The sequence below is a fragment of the Tachypleus tridentatus genome, chromosome 12 (genome assembly GCF_004210375.1).
Source record: "Tachypleus tridentatus isolate NWPU-2018 chromosome 12, ASM421037v1, whole genome shotgun sequence".
Taxonomy (NCBI): domain Eukaryota; kingdom Metazoa; phylum Arthropoda; class Merostomata; order Xiphosura; family Limulidae; genus Tachypleus; species Tachypleus tridentatus.
In genome coordinates this window covers 71,671,452-71,687,066 of record NC_134836.1, presented here as the reverse complement: position 1 = coordinate 71,687,066, position 15,615 = coordinate 71,671,452, and the positions used below count along the sequence as shown (strand labels likewise).

At 35.0% G+C, this 15,615-nt stretch overlaps 1 protein-coding gene across 1 annotated transcript in view; it reads right to left on the bottom strand.

Annotated features, from left to right (window-relative positions):
• The window catches only part of LOC143233577 (ubiquitin-conjugating enzyme E2-17 kDa), a 31,304-nt gene that overhangs the window by 9,615 nt on the left and 6,074 nt on the right, over window positions 1-15,615 (bottom strand). Inside the window, exons 2-3 of the mRNA XM_076469927.1 lie at window positions 7,151-7,214; window positions 3,318-3,349 (exon numbers count right to left, since the gene is read on the bottom strand). Coding sequence (XP_076326042.1) covers window positions 3,318-3,349; window positions 7,151-7,214 — 96 coding nt within the window. The remainder of the gene's footprint in view (window positions 1-3,317; window positions 3,350-7,150; window positions 7,215-15,615) is intronic.

Sequence of the window (15,615 nt, the reverse complement as noted above, 5' to 3'; positions counted from 1 at the left end):
CATCAGATCTGAAGGATCAAGTTTGCGAACACTTCGAAGTGCCTGAAGATGAATTGTCTCTGCTCTGGTCTCTTTAAGTTGAATCTACTGATGTTATTAGAATAAGCTGAAGTTCTGGCTTTTGTTTGATTTATAAAAGATGGAAAAATCATAAACAAATACTTACTTTGCAAAGATTTAAAAAGTACAGTGAAAGGCCAAGACATTTTTGAGTTGGTGAATGAAAACATTTTGCTCTTCAAAATACATTGGAATAGCTGTGTCAGCATTTGCACCAATGGCTGTCCTTCAATGCAAGGAAAAAAGAAGGGATTCATCACTCTGGTGCACCAACAAAATCCAAACATTAGGACTGTTCACTGCATGATTCACAGAGAGGTGCTCGCCTCCAACTCTTTGCCGAAAGATTTGCAGTCTGTTATGAATCAAGTTATTCAAGTGATGAATTTCATCAAGTCTCAGCCACTTCAATCTCCACTTTTCTCTCTTCTCTATGAGGTGATGGATTGAGACTATAAAAAGCTACTGTATCACACTGAAGTTCGATGGGTTTTGAAAGGAAAGGTGTTAAAGCATCTTGTCCAACTAAAAACTGAAGTAATTTCTTTCTTGGAGGTTGGGGAAGCAGGTTTTGAATTTTATTGTCATGATGAGATCTGGTGGCTGAAGGTTCAATTTTTCTCAGACTTCTTTGACAAATTAAATTCTCTGAACTTAAGTCTCCAAGGACCATCTGAAAACATTATTACTGCAACGTCCAAACTGAAGGCCTTAGATGAAAAGGTGATGCTGTGGAAGAATAAGATCTAGAAAGGGTCCTTGATTGTTTTCCTTCTGTTAACAAATGTCCGTCAAGGAAGAAAATTGTCCCTCAAATTTTGAACACATTAAGCAACCTACAGTCTGCACTAAAACATTACTTCCCGTCACTTGCTGTCGACAAATACAACTGGGTGACCTGTCCATTCGGAATCAATGAAAACAAATCTTACAGCTGAGGAGGAAGAACAGCTCATTGACAAATTTTATCAGTCATTGTTTCCCGAAAAGAGCTTGGATGAGTTTCGGATCTCTATTTAAAATTCATATCCTGCAATCAGTTCAAAAGCAGTTAAAGTTCTGCTTTCATTTGCATCTTTGTGGTTTTGCAAAATTGCATTTAAGCACTGACTGAAATTAAAGCCAGAAAGAAAGAGAGAGGCTTTTACAGTCGATGATGAAATGTGAGCTTGTTTGTATACGTTAGAGCCTCGCTTCAATTTGATTTGCTCTTGGAAACAGGCACAAGCATCATATTGAAAACATGTGTAAAAGTAAAAAGTTAAGTTCTTGCTATACCACAAAATCAATAAAAAGCCTTAGAACGACACTCATGGCCAAAGCAAGCGATAGTACTGTCAATGTGCAGATGACAATAATATTACTTTCTTTGGCCATGATTTTCGTTCTAAGGCTTTTTAAGTTAACTCTTCTGTGTTATGTGTATCTAAACATGATACACAATGACATTATTATCGATTGCTTTGGCCATGATTTTCATTCTAAGGCTTTTAATGCTTGCAGTATAACATGTACCTAAAAAAATCATGCATAGGGTATATGTAAACAAGCAGCAACATGAACTGCTAGCAAATTTTTCAATTTCAAAAACTTAGCTTCCGTGTTAGCTTAACATCTCATTTCAAGGTGATTGAAAAAATAAACTGAAGTTAACTGCTATTAACACAAGATCTTTGACTTTTATAACCCCTAGAGGATTAAAAGTAGTTATTTCATCATGTGAAGTCTGAATATACAAAAATCTGCAATCAGCATTAATTACATTGAGAGCATAATTACACTTCTTTCTGCCATCCCCTTGTTATCTTAAGTGAGACTAAAGAAGCACCTAACAAATGTAAGAAATTACTCAAGGTACTAAACAGTTTTTTAAAGCTCTTGCTGACCTGTGTGGGTACCTTTGTATATTCTACTCTGCCTTTACATGTAATCTTTCTTACAACTTGCTTGCAGAAGTCCATTAGATGTAAAATAATGGCAAACAGCATTTACTAACACCTACATATTAATAAACTGAGGTCTGGCAGTTGATTTATTGTGCTTATTCTCATTATGGTTCACTCATCACCTAAATGTTGGGTTGTGTTACCAATAATTTTGTATCCCATTTCACTTAAATACATAAAATGTATTTTATCTAAAGAATGTTTGTTTACATCTGACTCTTTGTGTTGCTTTGCAGACTTCTATTTTTGAACTAAAAGGGTATGGGAAAGGTAGCTAGTCAACAACACTCACTACCAATTCTTGTTTGTTCTTATTTGATCAAGCAGACCAACAAACCTAAAGTACAATGAGGCATAACTATGAACTCTTGGATTTACAAGTCCAGGTTTTATAACCACCAGGCCACACCTGGTTCATTATGACATAACTTCAGATTTCCTGAACAAATCCATTTGTCATATTACATGTCCTATACTTTAAATTGCTGAGATTTTTAGCACCTATTAAGCTTAAGATATTTCAATCAAGATCTTTATGTAGATATTAAGCAATCGAACAACAAATTCCTAAAACCATAGCTGTTTTTTCCCACAGTCAAGCAGTAACTTACTGGCTGCTGCTTCAAATATCAGTCAACATTACAGTGGTATTAACTACAGAACCAATGAAGCAGCTTACTGATCCATAAGAATACCACAAAATGTCTACTAGTTCTACAATACGTACACACAAAACTACACAACTTCAGCCTGTTCAGTTGTTTAAAACATTAGCCAAACTGCTCTGGAACAAGTAAGCTGTTCAAAATTTTTATAGATTGAACAAAACAGGAAATAATACCACAAATGTAATACACAAAATCAATTCATCTCAAACTTAATTTGCTTAAAACACTTGGAGATCTACATCCATATCAGTGTAGGTTTGTACAAGTTACAATGTCTCTGAAAGGAAAAGATACTGTCACATTTAGGCTCTAATAATAAATATATATACTGCACAATTTATCAATGTTAGATTTGGAATGAATGTAAATGGTCAAAAATCTTCTCTTTTTGAAGGTTATAATTTCCTGTTTTACTATGGTATTTCTCAATGCTATCAGATATCTTTAAAATTAGTTACTTTGTACTATTTACAAGTTTTAGAAATTCACTGCTAAAATCTCAAGTAATGTGTCACTTCGAGCCCTCAGTGATGAATCTTGAATAATAAAAAAAGTGAACTCTACAATTTGATACAACCATATGAAATTAACATGCCCTTTCCATGGCTGAAGAATAAAAAAGATAGGATATAATAGTACTTACTGGTCCCATAATAGTGGCTTGCCAGTGAAACACTGAAAGTGAAAAAATATACAATCAAAGCATAAATTTATTTACTTTTTCTGTCTGTCTTATTCCAAAGATTATTAATATGGTAAAAGTTAAAAATACTGTAGTTGGTTTATAGTTCAAAATGTAGAAAATAACAAGAACAGTTACAGAAAATATAAAACTTTTTAGTTAGAAGAAAGACCTTGACATACAACAAAAATGCAAATAAACTGGAGGACAGTGATACCAGTACCACTGGGCAGAACACATTTTACACTACAATATCTCAGAGTTTCTACTGTTTTCTAACATCTTGTATTCATACAAAAGATTACCAAAGTCACCTGTACACTACTTGTTTCTATGACAAAAACAAAATTACCATTTATAAATCAAGTCTGCACCAATTTTCCCCTAATGCCAATTTGCACACGTTTTAAATATCCATCTTTTGGACAATTCTAACATACACAGGTTCCTATTTGTAACTACTTATCAAAGTCAAGGTTTTTTTGGATTTTTTTTAAACCAATACATACAAAAAACTCCTCTTCCCATTTTAATTCACAATTAATTTGTTTAAGGCATCTAGATTTTATCCTATGCACATCACATGGGTAGGGGTCAAGCCCATGACCTTTCAGTGTCACTCAACATGGCAATACATATTGATGTAAAAGCTAAACTATTCAATTTACTCTACAATACTAACTTGACAACAGTTAATGGTATAACAGAATAAGTATCAGATAAAATACATAGAGATACTGAATGAAGACAACTGTAGATGTTCATTCTCGACGTTCTACAAGTGTTTCTCAAATGTGGGTTCACAAGAGTGCTTCCAGGTATGCACAATTCATTCAGAAATATTATACAAACATTTGTAAAAATATGACTTACAGAATTAAAAAAATAATTATACAATTGAAGTAATAAGAATTATAATATTTCATTCTGGAATAAAGCTTTTTGTACATATGAATTTTTTACACAAGTAACTGATATGTTTGGGGATGCTTTATTTAATTTTTTTTAATAAAGGGATCATCAGATTACTAAGTTTGAGAATCACTGTTCTAAAGGTTATGCAAATACATGTATACTATACCACACACTCCAGCTTGTCAGCCTTAGACTGGCATCAAGTACAACATGTAAACTATATCACACACACTAGCTTGGCAGCCTTAGTCAGACTGGCATCAAGTACAACATGTATACTATATCACACACACTAGCTTGGCAGCCTTAGTCAGACTGACATTATCAATTCACAAATATGTATTAAGTACAAACTTTTGTAACAGCACAAAACCTTGACATTTTATTTAGATACATACAATACATATAGAATTAAGTCAAAAGTCTTTCTCCAATATAGGTTCTGTCCAATGGATTAAATCTGCGTATATCCAGTTAGGAAAATTCAATAACTAGAGGTTAAGTTACGTACTTGCCAAGACTCGAATGTGGTATTTCAAATCCATGCATAATGCACAAAAACAAAGTTAATCAGGTAACAGTTTATTATTGTTTCAGTTTATTTACCAACAGCGCTATAGAATGTTGCGTGCAAGGTACACACACACACACACATTTTCTTTGGCACTTAAAATATATCATGAATGAGTAAAACATTAAGTACATTCTTGAAAATGCACATTATACAAAAATATTTCATTACGATGAGTTTATATTTAGCACACAGTTATTGTATTTGTAATACTAAAGCAAAATTATACACTTACCCTGAAAGTACCCCATGAAGGAATATTGACTACAATCCCAGATCTACTAAGTTTATATGAAATATGGTAACCTTTTAATTAAATGTAAATATTATACACAAAAAGAAATTCGTGCATGTTACAAATGTATTTGTACTCATGTCTGAAAGTTTTTAGCATCAACTTGACTGAAATGCCAGTAATGTGGAGTGTAAGTTTTACTCCATTCCTTTAGAAGGTCAAGCTTAGCCTGTTGAATAATTGTTCTTTTTAAACATCTTATTGAATCTTTAATCATTTGTAGTTTATTATGACGTATTATTACTGCTTCGCAAATTATCCTAGCATTTCTTTGAAGAAAACACAGTAATAAAAGTACACTGTTTCAACAAGGTTTTGTGTAATGGTATAATAAAAATATCTTGGCACCTCAGGATGCTGGTTTAGATATCAGTGTTTTTCAATAAAGATGGCTTTTTTGACATTAACTTTCTGACTGTTTGATTTTAATTTTTGTAATTATATTTTATGTCAGATGAACACAGGTTTTGTTCATTTAGTAGGCAATGTCAAAATATTTTGTTAACTCAAAACAATTATTAAATATTACTTTTAAATTTATCCTGTTCAAACACTGCACAAATAAATTCTTTACCTGGTTACTTAATTATATCTAATTGCAACTGCAATTTGTTTTAAATAAAACATCACCATCACTGGTGATAGTAAAACACTTGTTTGATGTCTCAACATTAAAGTTCTCCAGTAAAAAATATATTAAAAAATAAGTCAAAGTTTTTCAAAAATAATCTTTTAGTAATTTTTTTTCTTGCAAAGCACACAAATGATGACTGCTAGAAGATGTCATAACACTAAATACAGAATATTTTGAAAATTAATTTGAAAATAGTCAGATCAATAATCACACATTAAAATAATCTAACTTTTGAAGCTGGTACACCCCTTTTAAAATTTAGTACAAATCTATGTAGCCCTGTTATCCTGATACCAAAGATCAAAATTTATGCATCTTCAGTTATTATATTTATTGACATTTTTAACTATTACTGTGATAAAGTTTAACTTCATAAAAAAATACAAATATTACTGAGTTACACAACAATACATTTTTCCTTCTGTTTTGTGCAGCCATTTCAATGATCATGTCCTATACATGCACTATATGAATATAGCACTGAAAAACCACAAATTAATTCTATTAATTAGATCATTCCTAGACAGTTTAATGAAAGCAATTGCATTAAGAAATCCTTCCCCCCTTTAAAACTTGTACAATATCATGTGCCATACAAGTTTATTTCCACTGATTTAGATTAACTTGTAAATCAAATACACAAACCATTTATAAATAGCTTTTACTTCAAAGTCCAATTAATACTTAAGATAATCCAAGTATTACCTCTCATTTTTTAGTTATGGACCAAGCCCTGGATAAAATCTTGAAGACAAAAACCTTTCAATCAGACAAAACAATAATGTATCACAGGTTATTAAAAAGTTTGGTTTGTTTTTTTGTGTTTTTGTTTACTTTCACACAAGATGTTACGTAAAATGATAGTTTTTTTTTATCAGTAAAGCTTACTGACTAGAGGAGGAACAGCATCACTGGTACACATAAGTTGTTAAATATGACACTCATTTCTCAAGATTTACTTACTCTGACAACCTCCAATCTTTCTATTACACATCAACAAACATGAATAACTTTTCTGTTATATCCCCCCCCACAATTTCAGCATAGTTTTAAAATATATAACTTTGCATTTTATATATATATAGTAAATGACCATACCAAGTTTCTAAAAATATATTAATTAGCCAGATATTCCTGTAGTAAAAAACTACCTTTGTAGGGATATAATGGAAAAGTATCAGAATTTCAATTCCATCCTATGTAAGTGATTATGAATATACAAAACCAAGATCTTTTACTTCACCAGATGAATGGATATGAAGAATTTAATTAGTGATTTTGTCAAGGTCAAACAATATGTACAGGGTATAAAAATCATTGGTTTAAAGTTATAGTTAAAATGAAACTAAATTTCTTGAATTAAAAGCAAACATGCTTACAGTCATCTCCAACAGGACCGGCTGAGCACTGAGCTGGAGGATCACGACCAAGGTCTTGTAGCTCCTACAACAGACAAAATACATTCATGTACAAATATCAATATGTTACTTTGAAGAACTCCAATACTATATTCTAGGCATGTTTCTGTCGTAAAAGTTTATTTGTTTCCCACATATACTGCAGTAGTATAAAAAAATATGTATCTTGCACATAATTGCAAACACTTATTTTTTGATTAAGGAATGCTTGCTAGTTAACAAAAAAGTTTTTTTTGTTTTGTTGTTGTTTCATAAATTTGTGCAAAGCTACATGAGGGCTATCTGCACTAGCTGTTTCTGATTTAGCAGTGGAAGATTGGAGGGAAGGTAGCTAGTCATCACCACTCACTGCCAACTCTTGGACTCTTCTTTTACCAACAAATAGGGGTTGGCCATCACATTATAATGCCCCTACAGCTGAAAGGGTGAACATTTTGTGCAAGAGGGATTTGAACCTACAACCCTCAGCTTTGCAAGTTGAGCACCCTAACCACCTGGCCATGCTGAGCTAAACAAAAAAGAAATTAAATTTTAAAACCTAACAAAATCAGTGTTTTACATTTAGTTGATACTTTTACATGTAAAATAAAATGTTAGATTTCTACAGATTGAAATATCAATTTATCTGTCATGACTTTTGATTTTTAACATCAAATAATGTCAACTGATGTCCATTAGATCAAATTTAAAATAGTGAAGTATCAAATTCAAACATTTTATGCACTGAAATATTTTTCAGCAATGAAAAAACTTATGAAATAAAATGACTCAGCAGCAAATCAACAAAATGTAGTCTTAGAAAGTTTTTTCAATGAAGGTTGAAAAGCATTACCTTGAGACACTTATGAAAAAAAACATTTGCATTATAAATGTTCAGTGTAAAATAGATGGTTAACTGACAAAATAGTTCAATAACCATTCACTCTTTCAATATTATTGGTAGACATAGTACACACCAACTACAACATTCTTGTTCTTAAAACTCAGTTCTTTTTAAATGAGATATGTGCATTATAAAATAAAGCATACCACTAGAATGAAGCCTATAGATGTAACATATTTTCAAACTTTATTAGATATACTACAGGCTATTATCACATGCATACTACAACTATTCATTTTTTTAAATTCATGTCTCGTCTGAACATAACAGCCCAAGTTTTACACTATACTAATATTTATTAGGGATTGGAAACTGAAAAAAAATTCAATTCTAGTTTTTGATATGCAACGATTTCAGTTAAGTTTTTATATTTTTCAATTTAAGTTTTTCATTTTTGATTTCAATTCCAGCTTTTCATATTTCTTTTAAAATGTCCATTAATAACTGACAAGTTTTTTTATGTTTAATATTTATAAATGCCACACTTTCACAAGTATCTTTTTTCCTTCTCCTGTCCCGTTTCTTCTTCTATGGGATGAACCACTGAGTTTGTCTCCTATTTATTCTTCTTTTTATTTGTTCAGTTACAATATTTATAAATACATAGTTAAAACCAATCTTAGTAAAACCAACATATTTAACGAAAAACAACTTAATCTTTCTGGTATTTTTTTATTTCACTTAAACTATTTAATTCATAGCTCTACAAACATATCAAGTTTTAAAATGGGAATAAAAGAGGTTTCTAATGCAATTCCTTTATTATATAAAAAAAATACAAGCATTATGTAACACAAGCTTGCTTGCATGTTGAAATTAAAATAAACTACAATATTTTCAGGCAAATTGTTTCTTTGAGAACTTAAGATCATTCTAAAAACAGAAAATAAACTTTTCTACATTGACTTGTGTCATTGAAAATATGTGCACAGCTATAATTTGTACAAGTCCTTCACACTTCACCTTCGAGTTCCACCATGAAGTTAAACTGCCATCTGCTGGAATTCTTTCTGTATTTGCAGTCTTTCAGGGCTGAAGCAAAGTCCTTCTTTGGAGTATGAGTTTTCTTGCTTTGTGCAGCCACTCTAAGTATGTTTTACTACTCATATTTGATGTACTGGATGCCACCTGCTCCTCAGATTCCAAAGTTAACTGAAGTTCAAGTCTAGGATCCATTACAAACCATACCTTCATAGAAGTCCTCCAGAGTTAAATGTTCTTCTTGTAACCATACTGTAGCTTTTAAGCTAGTTCTAATACATGCATAATTTCTCCCAAGACTGAAGAGAAAGTTTTAATTCCATTATTATTTCAATAAACAGAACAGAAGATCATATTGCATGTTGAGCACCACTGCATCACCATGACTATAATAGGCACATATTTGCATTTAAAACATTCATTATAGCTGGAGTATGCAGCTTTTAATATAGTTTTCACACCAGAAATATAGTACTTGTATGCAGTCCTCCATTTAAAGCATCTTTTACTGTAAGTTGCAAACTATGAGCAGCAAGTTTAACAGAAAATATCACCTAGTTTACCTATATCACTTTCAATTTCACAGCTTTAACCATATTTCTAGCATTATCAGTAGTGATGGAACACAGTTGATTTATACTTAAAGTTGTATTTTGATAACACAACTATTTTTATGTTTCTTCCCAAATGTCCTGAATACAAGTTTGTCACAGATATTATTTGAAGAGTCTCTCCATTAATGACTAGCACAGATCTATCCAAACAAGAGGCAATGTCAATTTTCAGCAAAAACACTGTTTTGCAGCTCTTCACTTTGTTTCACAACTTCTGTAGCTTTTTCATCAACTGAAGTCGAAATTTTTTCCCAATCTATTGTTGTGTTAAGCTCCCTTTTAATTGGATCGATTATTTTATATAAGCCACACACCACTGCAGAAACAGGTCTCCCATTTAGGGTCTTCAACTCAGTCATATCATTAAATGTTTTTTGTCCAACAACACATATATTACAATGGACATTCTCATCTTGTGGAAGCAATCTTTTCATTCTTGAAACTACACATGGTTTTGAAGTATCCTTGTGCTTCTAATATAGAGTGTAACTAGTTAGATTGAAAGTTGCTTTTGTGAGAACCAGCAATTGTTAAATATGAATACACTTCATTAGTTTTGTAATACCCCATATTTGAAAATGGTAAAAAAATGTAAAAACCGATCAAAGACAACATATAAAGATCTTCCTTGATATGATACAAATGGGTTAAGGAACGTTCACTATTTCTCTCTAGCTTTATCTAAAGCAAATGTATGCTGAAAGGACTATATATCCTGGTGCACAGCTTTTCACAGTTTGATAGGCAGAGCCTAGCAACTTCAGTTAAGCCCAATTGGCTCACTTCACAAAATTACCCTTGATATATCATGGTCGTGTCATATTACAAAATTGTTACAGAGTAAAACATTTTAATTATCACTTGTTTTCTAAAAAAGACAAAAAAAAAAAAAAAAACATGCCAGGTAAGTGTGCTGTGTATGGATGTTTCAAAATAAGAAAAGAATCAGTAAAAACTGAGATTTGTTACTTTTGGTTTCTTAAGGAAAGAAAAATGCAGTGGATTCATTTATGAAGATATAAGGACCATGTCAACCATCTCAATATTTCACAAAAAATGATTATGTTGACAATGTGAGGTTGGGGACCCCAAGTCAAATTGATTGATTGATTTAGTGTTTTATGGCACAGAGCAGCGAGACTATCTGCGCCAGACATTCGGTAAAAATGTAAAAAAGAAAATAAAAAAATAAATAAATAAATGTAGTAACAGACATAAATGGAAATGAAGGTAAAACAAAAAAGTATAAAACCAATGTTGACACCTAGTCTACAATGTTAAGATAGAAGGCAGAGTATAAGAAGTTGTAAGGTATTTACTCTAGCAAAAAGGTAATGATCATAACCTGCCAGGAAGACTAACAGGTAAGTTCAAGAACCACCGTCAGTCACCTGAAGTTGGTCTTTCCAGTCCTGGTTCCGGGTTATGTGTCATAGCAACCAGTATCAAAATGTAAAAGAATAGAAGTTTTAAAAGATGCATACCAAAATTGTAACAATGAGTAGCCAAATGTCCAGTAAAAAGATAAAGTCAAGTAAATGGAGTAAAATTTGAAAAAGTAATTGAAGATAAAAGTAAAATGGCAATTAAAACAGAAAATGGCATAAAAACCAATGTTGACATCCAGTCAACAAAGTTGTAAAGAACTACCTGTAGCAGAATGGTAATGATCATAACCTGCCAGGAAGACTAACAGGTAAGTATAAAAACCACCGTCAGTCACCTGAAGTTGGTCTTTCCAGTCCTGGTTCCAGGTTATGAGTCAATATGGCCAGTACTAAAAAGTTAAGTAGTAAAAGTGTGAAATGATATGAAGCAAAAGTATAATAACAACTCGCCAGGATGACTAACGAGTAGTTCAAACAGGAGCGTTAGTCACCTGAAGTTGGCCTTTCCAGTCCTGGTGTCGAGTTATTTAATGTTCTGGCCATTGTCCAATGTCAAATTGAAGGAGAGAGATTAAAACTGTAAAAAAGGAACTACAATTAAAAAGGTGTAATGAATAAATATGCAACACTTAAATGAGATTAAAAAGATTAATGGCCATTAAAAAATTAAAAACATTATCAAGGTGGACAGAGTCACCATCACCAATAACTCTGTCCAATGTTACAGACTGACCCTGGGAAAAAATATGTTTAAAATATTGTTACACAAACTACACATTGGTGCATCAGTTCCAGATAAAAGAAAATGATGAGTTAAAAAACTGTGACCAATGCGTAGCCTAGTGAGAACAACTTCCTCCTTCCGAACTTTACGGAAGCTAGATGGCCAAAGTCCAATTTTGGGTTTGATTTGAAAGAGTTTGTTGTCACGTTGCTCACTCCAAGTGGACTGCCAGCTGGCACGGAGCCGAGCCTTGAAGACAACACCATAGTCCATGTACGGAATAGGCATAGGAGTGATGGTGCTGAAGCAGACATATTTAGCTGCCATGTCTGCAAGCTCGTTCCCACGAATATCAACATGGCCTGGTATCCAGAAAAACTGGATTGAAGTCGCTGCTAATGAGAAATGGGCCAGTCGGTTTCGAATATCAGCGAGAATAGGATGTGAGCTAACGTGTAGCGATTCCAAGGCAAGTATAGAACTAAGCAAATCAGTATAAATAGTGCAGTTAGAGTACTGCTCAGCTGCAATATGATCCAGGGCAAGAGATATGGCATACAGTTCAGCACTGAACACAGAAGCTGTAGAAGGGATTCTACGTGCAACTACTGACCCATAGCAAACCATAGCAGAGCCCACTGAATTACCTGATTTGGAACCATCTGTATAAATGGGAACTGAATGATTGTTTGAAAGATATTCATTGAATAAAAGACGGTACTTCCAATCTGGAGTATCTGCCTTTTTAGGTGACTGAAAGAAAGGTCACATTTGGGGCTGTAATAAGCCATGGTGGGATGGGCCAACCTGTGGAATCTGCAATGTTATCCAAGGACAGACCCAATTCATCCAATTGCGCCAGGATGCGAAGGCCAAACGGAGCAATGACAGATCGTCTGTTCTGAAAAAGTACTGCCCACCGAGGAAGGAAAACACATTTCCAGGTGGGATGCTTTGGTAAGGAATGAAGTTTCGAAGTATATTGTAAAGATAGTTGCAAACGGCAAAGGTGTAGAGAAGGTTCATGAGATTCAATGTATATACTTTGAACTGGAGAGGTACGGAAAGCCCCAGTGCAGAGTCAAGTCCTTGGTGATGAATGGGGTCCAGCATCTTTAAGGCGAGGGTCTGGCAGAGCCATAGACCATTGATCCATAATCGAGTTTCGATCTAATAAGAGCACGATATACCTTTAACATTGAACAGCGATCTGCCCCCCAACTGGTAGAAGAGAGAACACGGAGGATGTTCAGTGCTCTTGTGCATTTGACCCGAAGCTGCTTTAAGTGTGGTATAAAGGTCAGTTTATGATCAAAGATAAGCCCCAAGAACTTGGTCTCCGGGACCACTGGCAGCACAACTTCACCGATATGAAGTTCAGGATCAGGGTGAATACCCCATCGACGGCAAAAGTGCATGCATACAGTTTTGGAGAGAGAGAAATTAAAGCCGTTCGCCAGAGTCCACTTCCGTACACAATTGAGAGTGGTTTGTAGTTGCTGCTCAATATATCTCATGTTTGACGACTGACATGAGATGTGAAAGTCGTCGACATACAGCCCATTAGCAACAGTGAGAGGGAGTTGTTCAGTGATGGCATTTATCTTTATACTGAAGAGTGTAACACTCAATACACAGCCTTGAGGGACTCCAAGTTCCTGTACAAAAGAACGGGAAAGTGTCGAACCCACACAAACTTGGAATCTCCTGTCCATTAAAAATTTTTTTTATAAACATGGGTAAATGGCCACGTAACCCATATGTATGGAGGTCTCGCAAAACGCCATACCACCATGTTGTGTCGTAAGCCTTCTCTATGTCAAAGAATATGGATACAAGATGTTGGCGGTTGAGAAAGGCTTTTCTGATAGATGTTTCAAGACGAATTAGGTGGTCTGTGGTGGAGTGCTGTCGACGGAACCCACACTGGGTGGGTGAGAGGAGGTTGTTTGATTCAAGGAACCAAACAACACGAACATTAACCATCCTTTCTAATGTCTTACAGAGACAGCTCGTCAAAGCAATTGGATGGTAGTTTGAAGGAATCTAGGGATCTTTCCCTGGCTTAGAGAAAGGTAAAATAATAGCCTGGCGCCAGGCATCAGGAAAAAATTCTCCTGTCAGATCCGGTTGAAAACAATCAGAAGGATATCAAGAGAAGCAGGAGAGAGATGGTGCAGCATGTCATAATGAATATCATCAGGTCCAACAGACGTACTGGCAGACCAATGAAGGGCCATTTTTAGTTCCACCAGGGTAAAGAGACAATTATAGTCAAAAAGACAGTCAGTTCGAAAGGAAAGAAGTGAACGCTCTGCCCAAGTCTTGATGGCCAGGAAGGTGGAGGAACAAGCAGAAGTGCTAGATACCCGGCAAAAGCTTTCACCTAGACTGTTAGCGATGTTCCGAACATCAGTCACCTCCTGACAATCAGAGAGTAAGATCGAGAGGGGTACAGAATTGTGCCCATTAACCTTTGTGCCCATTAACTTGGAACTGGTGGTGAATATGCTGTCCCATATGATGTCTTACCCACCTAGCATGTGCACGGGCCCGTTGGAAAGCAACCCAGTTTGAAAGTGTGGGATATCTACGAAAAGTATCTCAGGCCCGCTTTTGAGCCTTCCGTGCTAAGTGGCAAGCAGGATTCCACCACGGACGAGGATATCGTGAAAAACATGTTGAGGTTTTAGGAATACACTGAGCAGCTGCATGTGTAATACAGTCAGTTACCGCTGCTACACAGTCGTCTATTGATGGCTGATTTACGATGGCAGGATCAAGTTCTGCGAGAGCAGTGAAAGTGGACCAGTCTGCCTGATCCAGCTTCCACCAGGGGCACGCAGGTAGGGTGGCATTGACCACGGCCAGTCTCTCTCAAAAGGATCGGAAAATTATCACTGTCAACCCTCCATGAAAAATGGGAGAATAATAAAGGGGGGCAAACTGAAAGATCAATAGTGGTAAAGGACTGACTAGGTGCATGAAAGTAAGTGGAAGAACCAGTATTGAAAAGAGAAAGATTTTGATCAGAGAGCATCCGCTCTACAGATCGGCCCCTCCCATCAATAATAGCACTTCCCCAGAGGGGATGATGTCCATTAAAATCCCCCAGGATTAGAAATGGAGATGGCAATTGTTCAACGAGAGCATCAAGATCTGATTGATCATATGTCTCTCCAGTGGACAGGTACAGAGAACAAACAGTGATGGTATGACCCAAGGAAACACAGATAGCTACAGCCTTTAAGGGTGTGTTGAGCGACAAAGACAGGGTGGGCACGTATTGATCAACCAACAGTGCCACCCCTCCATGTACTCAACCATCACACAACCTGTCATTCCTGTACAGAGAAAACTGCCAAATGGAGACAGTATCAGCAGTTTTGAGAAATGTTTCTTGTAAAGAAAGACAAACAGGATGGTAGGAAGCAATCAGCGTTTTGATATCATCCAGATTAGAACGTAAACCTCGACAGTTCCATTGTATCAAGGTGGCCATTTTTAAGAACGGGTAGGTGAAGTGGCTGGAGAACCCTTCAGTTTACGACCACGTCTTTTTTCTTTACTGTCTTTAGTCGGAGGAGGTCTATCAACCTCCATGGATCCTGCTCTGGGTCGGGTGGGCAGGTTTTTTGTTATTAGAAGGGGAATCTAGTGACTGAGGATGCAAACGAATAATTGTTTTGTCTCTTGTGGTGGGAGAAAAAGATGTATCAGAAGAAATGCCTGTATTTGAAACTGAAGGACGTGGATCTTGAGGTTTGTTGGAAGATATGGGAGGAAGAGAGATGGGTGTGGAAGTCGATTCATCAATCTTTTTAACCACGGAGGTC